Source organism: Terrapene carolina, unplaced genomic scaffold (genome assembly GCF_002925995.2).
Source record: "Terrapene carolina triunguis isolate 2854851 unplaced genomic scaffold, T_m_triunguis-2.0 Scaffold42, whole genome shotgun sequence".
NCBI classification, from domain to species: Eukaryota; Metazoa; Chordata; order Testudines; family Emydidae; genus Terrapene; species Terrapene triunguis.
Window position 1 is genome coordinate 56,065,759 of NW_020664393.1, and position 14,726 is coordinate 56,080,484.

Here is a 14,726-nt window from a genome sequence, read left to right on the forward strand (position 1 = left end):
TATCAAGTCAGCCATTTTATAAACATGCTTTTGAATTCTATCACTTATACACAAAGGTCAAACTTGTCTAAAAACAGAATTTTAACCTAGAAGGTGTAATTAACATTTTTAAAATTCCGCCTAGGGTTATCTAATGGTACATAAACTCTAGTCAAATCACAATAATTACTATAATTTCTAATTTTTTCAGTGCAATTTAATTTATTATTCTACCTGAATCCTGAGTATATTCTCCTATGATAAAAACCCCAAGATACTCTTTAGTTCAACTTTATACAGTAGCAATGTTTTGATAAAAGACCTAATTTCATTCCGAATATAATTCACAACCTGAAATCTGAATCCAATCCAGGAAACACAAATGAAAGTCTTTGATACAAGTTAAGTGACTGTATAGATGACACAAAACAGCACTGCATCACAGAACACCACTGCACCCGGTCTTATACCGAGAATGATAACAACCCATTAATAAGTCACCCAGTTAGATATACAAATGGATTTCACAGATGAGGTGGGAACATAGCCAGGCCTATGAGCAGCATACTCATGAACATGCATAACAGCGTACACTGTTGTTAGAAAGCCATTAACTAGGGATAAGTCATACAACACAGCTGAGAGGTGCGATTACCAGCATGGGTTGACAGACTCTCACTAGCTCCACTTGAGCTATTGTGCTAAAAATAGCAGTTTGAACACTATGGCCCAGGCCGCAGCACGGGCTAGCTGGCTGAGTTCAGATGGACTTGGACTCAGGTGGTTAGCCCAAACCACCTCCAGGGTCACAATGTCCACACTACTATTTTTAGCATGCTAGCTCATGATGAGTGCACTGGGAAACACATCTCTAAGCTTCAGTGTAGACATACCCTAAACAGGTTTGGAAAGAAATCTGCCCTGTGGGTTGTTTCATAATTATTCATTGCAGGTGCTCTTGCACCTTCCTCTGGTGCATCTGGTGCTGACCTCTGTTAGAAAGAGGACACCAGGCTAGATGAACCAATGGTCTTATCTAGGGTTGCCAATTTTGGTTGGATGTATTCCTGGAGGTTTCATCACGTGACATTAATCAATTAAAGATTATCTTTAATTCCTGGAGACTCCAGGACAATCCAAGACTCTAGTTCAGTGGTTCTCAATCAGGGGTACATGTACCCCTGGGGATACACAGAGGTCTTCCAGGAAGTAGATCAATTCATCTAGATATTTGCCTAGTTTTACAACAGGCTACATAAAAAGCACTAGCGAAGTCAGTACAAACTAAAATTTCATACAGACAATGACTTGTTTATACTGCTCTATAAACTACACACTGAAATTTAAGTACAATAGTTATATTCCACTTGATTTATTTTATAATTATATGGTAAAAGTTAGAAAAGCAAGCAATTTTTCAGTAATAGTGTGCTGTGACATTTTTGTATTTTTATGTCTGATTTTGTAAGCAAGTAGTTTTTAAGTGAGGTGTAATTTGGAGGTATGCAAGACAAATCAGACCCCTGAAAGGGGTACAGTAGTCTGGAAAGGTTGAGAACCACTGCTCTAGTCTCATCTATCCCATAAGTAGATAGGCAATTTCTGTGTTTCTATCAATCTAAATAAGTATTTTTTTTGCCTGTTATGTTTGCCTGTTATGAGCACATGTACACAGGAATACCTGTGTGTGAAGATGGCTCAAAGCAAGAATTGGTTGTATACGTTAAGCAGTTTATCATGGGACAAGAAACAAGTTTTAAAAACTTGTTTTAAACCCATTTCCAGCTAAACTGGTTCGTAATATTTCTAACAGAGCTTGTTCCCAACCACCCTGGCTTGCCAAGACAGGTTAGAAAAAACAGGTACTAACAAGAACAAGCCAGGGTGGTACTTGTTGGGGTGGCTCAAGTGCACTCTGCTGCTGCTTGCTGATAGTGCCGGTATAAAGTGCCCAGCCAACCCTACGACACCCTCAGTTACTTCTTTCCAGAAAACTCTGTTGTAGAGGGGCAGGAGGGCGAGTCGTGGAATGGACATTTGCAACACATCTCGAAAAACAGCAGTTACGGAAGGTTAGTAACCGTTTATTCTTCTTTGAGTGATTGCACATGTGCATTCCACTCCAGGTGACTTCCAAGCAGTTAAATAGGTGGAGGGATCGGAGTTCATGGTTACACAGACTGCAGAACAGCTCGACCAAATTTGCATCATCTCTGGCGTGGTGAGTGATGGCGTAATGGGAGGAGAATGTGTGCACTGATGACCAGATCACTGCTTTACAAATGTCCTGAATAGGGATCTGCACTAATGCTGCTGAGGATGCTTGCGACCTTGTGGAATGAGCAGTCAAGTTAGCTGGTGGCAAAACACCTGCCTGAACATAACAAGACCGTACACATGAAAATACATGAAGTGATTCAGGACGAAATTGTCTGTGAAAAGATTGGGAGACCCTTAATCCTGTTAGCTACAGCTAACAACAGTTGGGTGGTCCTTTGGAATTATTTAGTTCCCTCTATGAAGAAAGCTAGGACTTGCCTAACATCCAATGAGTGAAGACGTTCATTCCTATTTGCATGTGGCTTTGGGTAGAAGACAGGTAGATATATTGCCTGATTGCTATGAAATTACAAAACCACTTTGGGAGGAAACTGAGGGGGGGACACACACACACACATAAATACATCTTATCTTTAAAGAAGACTGCATGGAGGCTCTGATGTGAGGGCACAGAGCTTGAAGACCCTTCTGGCCAAAGTGATGGCCACTAAAAAAACACTTTCTGGGAGGGGTATAATAAAGAGCAAGTTGCCAAAGGTTCAAATGTTGGTCCCATAAGCTTCGAAAAGACCAACTTCAGTTCCCAGGGGGAACGGACTCTATTACTTGAGGGTATAACCTTTCTAGGCCTTTGAGGAATTGGACAGACATGTCATTTGAAAAACTGGACCAGTTATCCACACGAGAGTGGAAAGCTGATATCGCTGCAAGGTGAACCTTGATAGAGGAGATTGCTAAGCCTTGTTGTTTCAGTGCAATAGATATTCAAGTATGTCTTGTATGGATGAACACGTGGGTGAAACTTCATGTTGGGACACCCATAGAGAAAACCCACCTCCATTCTGAGAAGTAAGTAGCCCTAGTGGAGGGCTTTCTACTACCTAGGAGGATCTGATGAACTTGCTCTGAGCAAGTCTGCTCCCTGGCAGTTAGCCATGGAGCTTCCAGGCTGTTAGATGAAGGGAGCTCAGGTTCAGGAGCAGCCAACCACGGTCCTGGGAAATCAGCTCCAGCTGTGACCACAGCAGGATTGCAGTCGCCACAGAGATCTAGTAGAGTGGAGAACCAGTTTTGGTGGGCCCATGCTAGGGCTATCAGAATAACCCAGTCCTTCTTGATCTTTAGCACTGCTCTGTGCAAAAGCAGAAAAAGGGGAAAAAGCATAGTAAAGATGTCCCATCAAAGATAGTAGGAAGGCATCCATGATACCTGGACCGTGGCCTAGTAGGGAGTAGAATTGGTGACACTCTTCTACCTGTTTGCAAATAGGTCTATCCAGGGAGTTCCCCACTGCTGGGCCTGCAGTGGCTAAAATGTCAACAGATGATAGGATCCAGCGGGTTCCCTCCTGTTTATCAGCACCAACTCTTGTACTGTCGGTCATACCGGTACCAACAGCATAAGGTCTCTGACGGCGGCAAATGCCTCCGGTATGGTCAGTACTGAGACAGTATCGATACCACACTGTGCAGTACCAGACTCAACGGTGCTTGCGCCAACAGTGCTGACTTCTGCAGTACCAAGGCAGAGGAGTGCTTTGGTTTAGATTGCACTGTACTCTAATCCCCATGCCTGGCCGTCTTTGGGGTCAGGGATTGCCCCCTCTCAGCCGGCTGTTTCTTATGCCTTTTCCTAGGTACTGGGGATGGCGATTGGTGCCAGGACTCTGGTACAGTAGGAGGAGCACTCTTTACTGATGCCGAGGCACTCAGTGCCAAGTCTGAATGGCCTAGCTCAGATGGAGGTCTCAGAGCCACCTCCATGACCAAAAACTTCAGCCTGGCCTCCCAGTCCTTCTCCATGTGAGGTCTAAAGTCCCTACAGATCTGGCAACAGTCCCCAGTGTGAGCTTTTCCTAGGCACTTCAGGCAGCTTGAGCGTGCATTGCTCAGAGGCATAGCTTTGTTGCAGGAGGCGCAGGGCTTAAAGCCTGGTGATCAAGGCATGCCTTGGCATGGGGAATGGACAAAAACTCTGCTAAAACACAAAGAGACAGAACTTCACTACAATTAACTAAAACCGACTACAACTAACTATGTACAGAAAGAAGATGACAACCACTGAGAGAGCTTGCAAAAGCAAGGATAGCAGTTCCAGTGACCATCACGGGTGGTAAGAAGGAACTGAGGGGGTTGTGCGGTCCACTGGGCACTTCATACCAGCACTGTTGGCTTGTGGCAGAAGAGGGCTCTCAAGCCGCCTGATAGGTAACACTGAGGGGAAAATTTCCAGCAACTATGCTCAGGGCATGTACACACCTGGAGTTGAATGCACAAGTGTAATCACTCGAAGAAGCAAACAAAAGTTCCTAAACTCAGTTAGATCCCAGACCAGTGTAGACAGGGCTTTCCATTACTATAAAATTCCACCTAAGGTGGTTATTTTTATTGATTTTGCTAACAGGAAATACGATAGGGATCTTTTCTTGATGGGGTTCCTGCTGAAGACTGCAGAAAACACTGGTCCGCTCTCTGGACAGTGTGAATGTTTCTCTGAAAGCATAAACTCCCCCAGTAGCAGTTTAATTAATTAAAAATAGCCAAAAATCATTCAGAGATTTTGTAAGAAGTGCTCTGTGAGTTCTTCCTCATTTATACATGTATTACCTCACAGCCAACAGCCTTCAATTTTCTTCTCCCATTCAGAACACCAATAATGCCCCAGTCAGCACTGATGAGCGACATTTATCCAGTTTAATACAGTAGGTGTCAGAAATCAGTCTGCCTGTTATCAGTAGTGTATGCGCTATACTCCCTCTTAAAGCAGATATTGCCCATTCTGGGTAAAACATATTGCATTCCCTTTTAAAAGCAATACATTGAAAAAAGTAAGAAACCTCACGTCAGTCCTCAACATCACACTTGAAGTGAGACTAATGCAATACAGCTCCGTCTTCCAAAACAAGAGAATCATCATGTGACTCGGCTCTCATGAATCATGAGCTTTCATATATCCTGAAGTTGAGAACAGTCAAGACATATGATGTAATCCTTCCTCAGGAAGATGCCATTTTTGTACTTTGTTCAACACTCCAGAAATGAATGCATCAGTACTGGACTGTTACAGAGCAGAATACAAAGTGCTACACTGTGATTTAACGTATCACAAATAAATTTTGGATGGGTCAGAACCCAGGTAGATACAACCAGTAACTGGCCAAACCTATAAGATCTTACACTCAACTTGCTGTCATTTCTCTGTTTGGATACAACACGGTAACTTCTGAACACTGCATCCAGTCAATTCCAAAATTTCAGAGAATGTTCTAGGCATCAATGGGCAGAACCCTATTGACATTTGGTGAAAAAGGTGAAAGTTAGAAATGGTGGAGCAGAGCTATCAGCTTCAGCTACCTTAGTAATTGTCTACAGATCAAAGAAATGGTTGATAGCAGACATTAACATATTTCAGCATAATACCCCTCATTTTAGCTCTATTCATCTTTCCAATACAGTTTAAAAAGGGAGGGGGGAGAGAGAATAAGAATGGTGGGGGTGCAATGGAGGAACACACATCACTCCTAACATGGTGAAAGGAGCAATGGAATCCCTGAAACAGAAGGCGACAGGAAAGTGGCACAAAGGGAGGTTGTGGAGGAGAATGAAGAGATGAACACAATGAACCCCTGATATGTGCAATAAGTGTGTTTTACAGAAGCAATAAGGTGTGGAAACCCCAAGTCAAAAGTTAGTCAAGAACTAAGCTTTGTATGACAGGGGAGTTCCTTGAGATTTCATTGGTTGATGCTTCAAGGACTTTCTGGAAAAAGACAGTTGTGATAAACTTAGATACACAATCTGTAAATCAACAAAGACTTTTCCAGACAACCAAGGGTATACAGCTCCTTTACATCAATATCCTACTGAAATTAAGTGTTTGATGTTAAGTTCTTTGGGCCACAGTCATCCCTGATAAACTGCATTAAAGTTCCACCAGGAATGAATCTGGATCTTCATGTTTAATAGAGGTTCACATTTGGAACAGAAGTTTACATTTGTCTACTCCCCCACCCCCAACTTTCCCCCAATGGTGGCCATATTTGTTGGGTTTCCTGCATACACAAGATAAATTCCACAGCCGCAGCAAAGTAAAACTGAGAAGGAGTCACTGTTTCTGTGAGCTATAAACGGCGGCAGCAGCAGCCTCAGTCCTCTGCTGCTACTACTGTATGAGGAGTGGAGCCGGAAAGAGGAGAGAAACAAACCATCATGGAGAATAAAATCTCAAATTTGTTTTGGATTGCTCACAACTCAGGCTGGAGTTGTAACAGAGGAAAGAAAGTCTAGCCATAGTTAGGGGAACACACTCAACTTGAAACCTAATCAATTTTTTTTAAAGTGTCAGAAGTAATTTCAAGTACTCTGACTCCGAGTCCCCGTCAACTATTGTGATTTTACAAACATTTACTTACTTTTGAAACTCCCCTCCACCCAACATTGTGAGAGACACACACGCAAACAAAAGGGAAAGCTGGCCAAACAGGGAAAACAGGGAAACACACAAAGTACATACACTAAACAACCAACAACAAAACCCACAAAGTTATTGAATTACTAAGACCTTACCTACATGGGAAAGTTTTTCAGTATGTTTTTCTGCTAGACCTATACCAAAAGAGTGCATCCATGCCACTTTGCTTATGTCAAATTAAGCTACTTCCTATGCAAATCACAGCACAGAGCTGTGAGGATACATTTTTGAAATAGTAGAATTCTGGGACTTTGGGTCATATTAACAAACTCCCATGACAGCTGATAATTCATCTGGTTTTAGTGATTCAGTGACATTTTCAAACTGCTGTCAGGCAGCATGGTTAGTACCACAATCCTGAGATAATTAATATGAACAGGGTGCCACAGATGTATTTACAGTCATGCGGATGGATGGCTTTGTTTGAGTTGGGAGACAGCTATCAGCACAGCTGCCATGATGTCGTGCAGATACTGCTAGAGGAGGAGGAGGTCGAACAGTTACTTCTGCATAACATCTTCCTGAAGCAGCTTCACTCAGTGAAGTTCAGCCAGTACCGACTGATGGAACAGGTGCTGCAGAAATGGGATGACCAGCAGTAGTAGCAGAACTTCAGAATATAGAAGGCTGCTTTCCTCAAGACCAATGCAAAGCTCTCCCTAGAGCTGCAGTGGCAGAACACCCACATGAGTGTTCCCTTCAGCATGGAGAAGCATGTGGAACCATCTGGGAGCTCACCATCACCGACTGCTAACAGTCAGTACCTGACCACTTTAATGGTGGTAGATCAGCTGTCAGGGCTGTTGTCACAGAGTTTTGTGCTGCTATTAATAGGGTGCTGCTGTGTTGGGTCATAAAGCTGGGCAACACACAGGAGGTTATTGATGGATTTGCACGTTGGGGGTTTCTGAACTATATAAAGGGCCACTGATGGAACCCACATGTCTATTATCTGCCCCCGCCGCACCAGGACTCAGAATTCATCAACCACAATGCCATTCCATAGTGCTAAGAGGTTTGGCTGATCACTGTGGTAGGTTCACCAACATTAATGTGGGGTGATCTGGAAAGCTTCATGATACCAGGATCTTTAGAAACTCACCCATTTTATGCAATGAAAAAAAATGGAACTTTTCCTCCCAAGACCGCGGTGGACTTTAATGATGTTGCAATTCCTCCTGTCATTCTGGAAGTCTCAACTTACTTTCTGCTTCCCTGGCTTATGAAGCCCTTTACTGGGCACTTGGATAGGAGAAAGGAGCAGTTTAACTATATCCTGAATAGCTACAGAACAGTGGATTGTGCACATTTGGAAGACTAGAGGGAAAGGGGAGGAGGTTCATGATAAGGCCAGATGATTCTGAGAAGCACCTGCCTCACGTTATAGCTGCTTGCTGTTGTGCGAAACATCTGTGGGAGCAAGGGAGAGTGTGTCTCACCATGGTCTGAGAGGCAGAGGTGAAGAGACTTGCTGAACTTTATAAACAGCCAAAAAGGATGCATCTGCAAAATGACCTAACTGGTCAGGGAAACACTGTGCTTGTACTTTGATGTCAGGATGTAGTGGAGGAAAAGGAATGTAATGTAACCAAGAAAATGAATAAAGTGAATACACTTTGTGTGGCAATTTTATGGAACTGTATCTCAACAAAATCTTTCAGCAAAATTGTAATTAATTAAAAAAAAAAAAATCTTTGATTTAACAACACACAGCACAAAGTTAAAGCCAATGGAAATGAGGCACTCAGGCCCAAAGTCAGACCCAAAGTGCTGATGCATACATCATTGTGCAGATGAGATAACAAAAATATGTAGGTGAATGTGTAGCTGATCTTGTTTTGTTTTGGGGGTGTTGTTTGTTTTTTGTGGTACATATGGAATGGAACTGTGGGAAGGGCCTCTCTCTTGTACTTGGTGGAGTAAAAGGGTGTCCTAGACTCCTGTTATTGACAGGCTGCAGGACATGGTTAGGTTGGTGTCCTGGGCATGGGGAAAGAGCAACACCATTCTCCAGAAAGTTGGTCTGCTTCTGCATCACATCCAGTATCTTTTCCCGAAGGCCCCTTTCTATATCAATGCACTCCCTTGACTGCTCGCTGACGTTCTCTCTCTCTCATTCTGATATAGAGCAGGGGTAGGCAACCTATGGCACGCAAGCTGATTTTCAGTGGCACTCACGTTGCCCGGGTCCTGGCCACCTGTCCAGGGGACTCTGCATTTTACACCTCTACCTCGATATAACACTGTCCTTGGGAGCCAAAAAATCTTACCGCATTATAGGTGAAACCGCGTTATATTGAACTTGCTTTGATCCACCGGAGTACACAGCCCTGCCCCTCCAGAGCACTGCTTTACCACGTTATATCCGAATTCGTGTTATATCGGGTCGCTTTATATTGAGGTAGCGGTGTAATTTAATTTTAAATGAAGCTTCTTAAACATTTTAAAAACCTTATTTACTTTACATACAGCAATAGTTTAGTTATATATTATAGACTTATAGAAAGATTCTAAAAACGTTAAAATGTATTACTTTCACGCGAAACCTTAAATTAGAGTGAATAAATGAAGACTCGGCCCACCACTTCTTAAAGGTTGCCGACCCCTGTATTAGAGCATGAAATCTTCTCTCCATTTTTCTGTCTTTATGACCTTTTGCTCAGATGCTGTCATGAGGTCAGCAAACATATCCTCCATCATCTTCTCTCCCTTCTCTTAGGGCTAGTCTACACTACCCGCCCAGATCGGCGGGTAGAAATCGATTTCTTGCATCTCTAGACGGATAAATCAATCCCTGAATCGACGCGCGTACTCCCACCTCGTCAGGACGAGTAAACGCCGTCGACGGGGGAGTCGCGGCGGTCGATTTGCTGCCATCCTCACAGCGGAGTAAGTCGAATAGGATACGTCCAATTCAGCTACGCTATGCGCGTAGCTGAATTTGCATCTCTTAAATCGATCTCCCCCTCAGTGTAGACCTAGCCTTAGAGTCTGCCACGCCTTCAGCCACTGATAATGCCCCTCTCTCTGAGGGCTCTGACATGTACAGTGTATAGCACCTGACGAGTGCCTCACATTCACACACTACAATACCATGCAAGTATTTATTGTCCTATTACTAGTTTCATGTCAACAACGATAAAATGTGGCTTTTCTTCCCTCCTCAATTTTTAGCATATTCTTCTTCTACTTTTACCAGTCTGAGGTACTTTTGGGGATGGCAAGATGTTTTCCACCTTATTTCTCCCTTACACAGGACCAGTGCTGGCAGGAGGGCCTCCCAAAGGGCTGGTTATTAACTGTATGTGCACATCTGCAGGCTGTCCTTACATTGGTGGATGTTACCCTAAGGCAGGGGTAGTCAACTGGCGGACTGCGGGCCAAATCCGGACCACCAGATGCTTTTGAACAGACCCCAAAAATCTTTTTATTTACTTATTATCATTCTTGTTTTCTATGGAGTCTGGATCTTGACTATACCTTGACCAAGAAATTTGGACCTTGACAAAAACTAATTGACTACCCCTGCCCTAAGGCGTGTTCTCAAGAGGAGGGTCCTGTTCAAAAAAGCAATGGGCAAACCTGAAAGATATGTAGCACTACTATTTACAAGGATGGTGCCCCACAGCTGGAACCGGGGTAGAAAAAAAACACCATCTATAGGGGATGCCCCAAGTAAGCTTCATTGCCTTGCAACGTGTATTCCAACACAGAGCAAGATCTTTCTCTTTAATTCTATTTTATTATGCTTGCCGACCAGTACAAAGTACACTGTAAAATTGTTTTTCAGTCAAGGGTATGAACCCTTTTTGCTGGAAAAGGGTTAACAACGCTGAGGGGCTGACAGAAAATAACCATGATCTTCTGTAACTTGTGTATTCACAAATGCCTTATCTCTGTGCATTACGAAATGTCTCTGTAGCCTCATTTGGACAATTCACATCATATTCTAATGCGTGTTTGATAACGTAAAGGTGACTAGCAGCTCAGGGCACTGATCAAACTGTGACCCAAAGTTTTGGTTTTTTTAATTGTTTTTTCTCTTTCTGTATCTGCCGCTACAGTTCCTCCCATGAAATGTATATTGTTTTTTAACCCCTGTGGTGCCACTACCTTGAGCAGGGAGGGGGCCCATAGTTGACTGTGAGGGAGAAGAAGCACATTTGGTCCATGGTTGTGGGATTTGGTATATCAGGGAAAAACTCTTTTGCACTTTTGGGGCTGTTGCTATTTTGAACACATGGGAGGTGGGGGGAAGATGGGACAATAAAAGCTAAGTAGGCAGAAAGGCATATCTGTCCATTCATACATAGCTCACATCTGCCCAAAGTTACAGTGCCCAGCTAGTATCCAGAACAAAGTTGTTTAAATTTTCGTATTCAGCTAGTACCAGGACAGTTTATTGCAATACAACACATAATACTAACTGGTTGAGATCCCCTCTGCAACACTATCAGGCGGGCTCCCTGCCTGGGTCTTGGGGCCTATCTCCAATGCTGTCTCTACTTGGGGTCAATCTCTAGCTCAGGGTTAGGTATGCCAAAGAGATCTTGGTCGCCTGGGGGAACCTCTTCCTTGCTGGGTTCTGTAGTTGGCTGGGTGCCTTCTAAACTGCCACAGTTTAGCAGGGTTTCACGGTGGCCTATTGGCAAAAATCCAATCCAGCTCCCCAGTACATGTGGATACAATGAGAACATTAACTGAGATCTTGCTTTTGTCCCTGCTGAAAAATGGGTTCTTCTAAGAAACAGAAATTGATACATGAAGGACTCTGACTGGGCAAACATCACGGCACTTCTGAAGTGTAATAAAAATAGTCCAGAACATATGAAAGTATATGCAGTGTTGGAAAGAGCTTGAAATTCGTTTAATGAAAGGGAAAACAATTGATCCTTCAGAAATGTATCTTACTGAAGATAAAAAAAGTACTGGTGAAATGTTTTGATGCACCTGATTTCAACCGTGCAGTCATTTGCAGAAAGAAATCTTACTTTCCATTGTTCTTCTGGCTCAGAGAATTTATACATGCCAAACAGTGGAAACTTCTTGAAAGAAGTGGATCAAGTAGTGGAACAACATGTAGGATGTGTTCAAAGGGGTATGATCCAGGCTCTCTATTTAGGGAAAGACATTCAGAATGAATTGATTTAATAAGTCAGCAAGAAATTACTCCAGAAAATAGTGAAACATGAAGGAGTCAAAATATTACTCTATCATTTTAGACTGAAACCCCAAGGTTAGCCATCAGGAACCAATGTATGTAATAATTAGAACAGTTGTGGTTGACAGAAAGCCAGAAATTAAAGAACTTTTCCTAGGTAATACATGAAACAATTGGTCTCAGTTTCTCAAACACAATTTTAGAAAAGCTTGACAACTGCAGAGATCATTCCTATGATAATGGGGCAAACAGGCAAGGTGTTCAAGCTTGACCGCTACACACACAAAAATACTCAACCCTTGTGGGTCGCATACATTGCATTTGGTTATTGTAGATACTGAAAAATCATCACACGATGGTGCTAGTTTCTTGGGATACCTTCAGAAACTCTACAATTATTTCCTGCTACCACACAGCAATGGACTGTTTTGTGCCATCAAGTTAATGTGAAGTTAAAATCTTGAAGTGAAACAAAATGGGAAAGCAGAGTTTAAAATGCAGTAAGATTTCAAGCTGCTGAAGTCACAAGGAGGCTCTGTTGGAGGTAAGAGAAATGTACTGAGGTCATGGCAAAAATAGAGCCTTGGCTGAGAAAATTGGATCATACCGTTTACTGATATGCTCAATTGTGTGGCAAGACATTTTGATTAACATCAATCACATCAGCAAGCTTCTACAATCCTCTTCTATGCAAACTGATCTGGCTACAAATTTGCTAGAAATTTTGCTTGGAAAAAAGACAGCTAAGGGGGGATATGATAGAGGTCTATAAATCATGACTGGTGTGGAGAAAGTAAACAAGGAAGTGTTATTTACTTCTTCTCATAACACAAGAACTAGGGATCACCAAATGAAATAGGCAGCAGGTTTAAAACACACAAAAGGAAGTATATATATATTTTTTTTTACACAATGCACAGTCAACCTGTGGAACTCCTTGCCAGAGGATGTTGTGAAGGACAAAACCATAACAGGGTTCAAAAAAGAACTAGATAAATTCATGGAGGATAGGTCCATCAATGGCTACTAGCTAGGATGGGCAGGGATGGTGTCCCTAGCCTCTGTTAGCCAGAAGCTGGGAATGGGTGACAGGGGATGGATCACTTGATGATTACCTGTTCTGTTCATTCCCTCTGGGACACCTGGCATTGGCCACTGTTGGAAGACAGGATACTGAGCTAGACGGATCTTTGGTCTTGACCCAGTATGGCCTTTCTTATGTACAGCAATTAGGGTCATGCAAGCACCCTCTGTATGGCGTGCCCACCCATTAAAGTAGGCATTAGTAACAGATATGAAGCGTGCACAGTGGCTATTGTGATAGCAAGAGGTGTGCATGAATTGATTTCTCTCAATGCAGAGGAGACATTCACTTTCATGGAGGCTTCATTAATGATGAAGTTTCCCACCTGGCAGTTTAAGTTGTCAGCTATGAATGGATAGTCCTACAAACACTGACCATTTCACAGTGCTGGTTAAAGAATCATGTCATGGAGATAGATGCCAAAGTTAAGTTTTGTTTAAACACAATGTCTAATATGGTGGAAAATTGATGTTTTGTTTAAATGCAGTAAACTCAGTTTTGAATGTAAACATATGATTTGGAATAGAGACACCACCAAAACAACAGGCAAGAATTTGCTCTGTTTGTCCAGTGTTTGCCACTAGTCTGCAGAAGCTACCATAATAAACATGATTAATAACAACACAAAGTCTGTGGCAGAGCCAGGAACTGACCCCAAACATCCTGAGAACCAGTCCAGTTCTTCCTTGCCCAGTCCCTGGGTCACTGCTTTCCCCAGCAGGGTGCGTTTATGTACATATGTACAGAAGCACACACACCCCAGCCCAAAATAAATTGATCACTCCTCCCCTTCCCCCTAGCAGTGGTCTCTGGCACAATTCTTCCCTCCCTCACTCCCAAACGCTGAACTCTCCTATCCTCTGCCCCATACGGGATCACTCCTCCCATTACCCACCCCCATACTATGGTCACTCCTCCCCTCCCACACAGTGTGACCATTCCTCCCCTTTCTCCTAGCAGTGGTCTCTCCCGCCCTCCCACGTACTGATCACTCTTGTCCTTACCCACCCCTCCTGCTAGGTCATTCCTTCCCCCTCCCCACCATACAGTGACCATGGCTCCCTTTCTCCCCCCCCCCCAGCAGTGGCCACGCCTCCCTCCCCTTCCCCCCCCCCCCATCTCCAGCTCCCCATGCACTGATAACTTCTCCCCTCAGCCAGCGGTCACTCCCCTCCCCCAGCCCTGCCCGACCCTTACCGAGGCGCTGCTCCGCTGGGCGCGGCGGGTGTTGGAGCGCCCCGAGTACGGGCGCCCACAGCAGCAGCAGCAGGGCAGGGACCAGCGCACAGAGCCGGAGCCTCATGGTGCGAGCGTGGCTCCCGCTCACATCGGACCGGGAAGCCGCCTCTGCACCGGGGGGACAGGCTCCGCCGCAAGGCGCCTCCCTCAGCTCTCTGCCGGCTCCCGCAGTGCGTCCAACCCGCCGGCCCCAGGGCCCACACCCGGAAACCCGGCTGCCCGCGGAGCATTGTGGGTGTGGCGGGGCCGCCGCCATCTTGTCCCCGGGCCGGGTCGCGGGGCGAGCCCGGCGTGGGCGGGGAGCGGGTCGCAGCCCCCGCAAGGGACGCGCCGTCGGGGGGGGGGAGTCTGACGCCGACGTGAAGGCCACACACGGCGAGCGAGCGAGGCCGCTGCCGGCCCCTGCCCGGAGAGAGGGGCTGACTCAGGCGCGGCGGGGGATCCGGTCCCTCCCCTGGGGAGCCTCACCCCAGAGTGCCCCGACGCGCCCCTTTCGGGGGAAGCTCCACCACG

The 14,726-nt window shown here is 44.6% G+C and overlaps 1 protein-coding gene across 1 annotated transcript in view; it reads right to left on the reverse strand.

Annotated features, from left to right (window-relative positions):
• The window catches only part of ADAM17 (ADAM metallopeptidase domain 17), a 58,998-nt gene extending 44,525 nt beyond the window's left edge, over window positions 1-14,473 (reverse strand). Inside the window, 2 exon segments of the mRNA XM_024213251.3 lie at window positions 14,172-14,331; window positions 14,333-14,473. Coding sequence (XP_024069019.3) covers window positions 14,172-14,331; window positions 14,333-14,443 — 271 coding nt within the window. The 5' untranslated portion in view covers window positions 14,444-14,473.
• Between the last annotated feature and the right edge of the window lie 253 nt (window positions 14,474-14,726).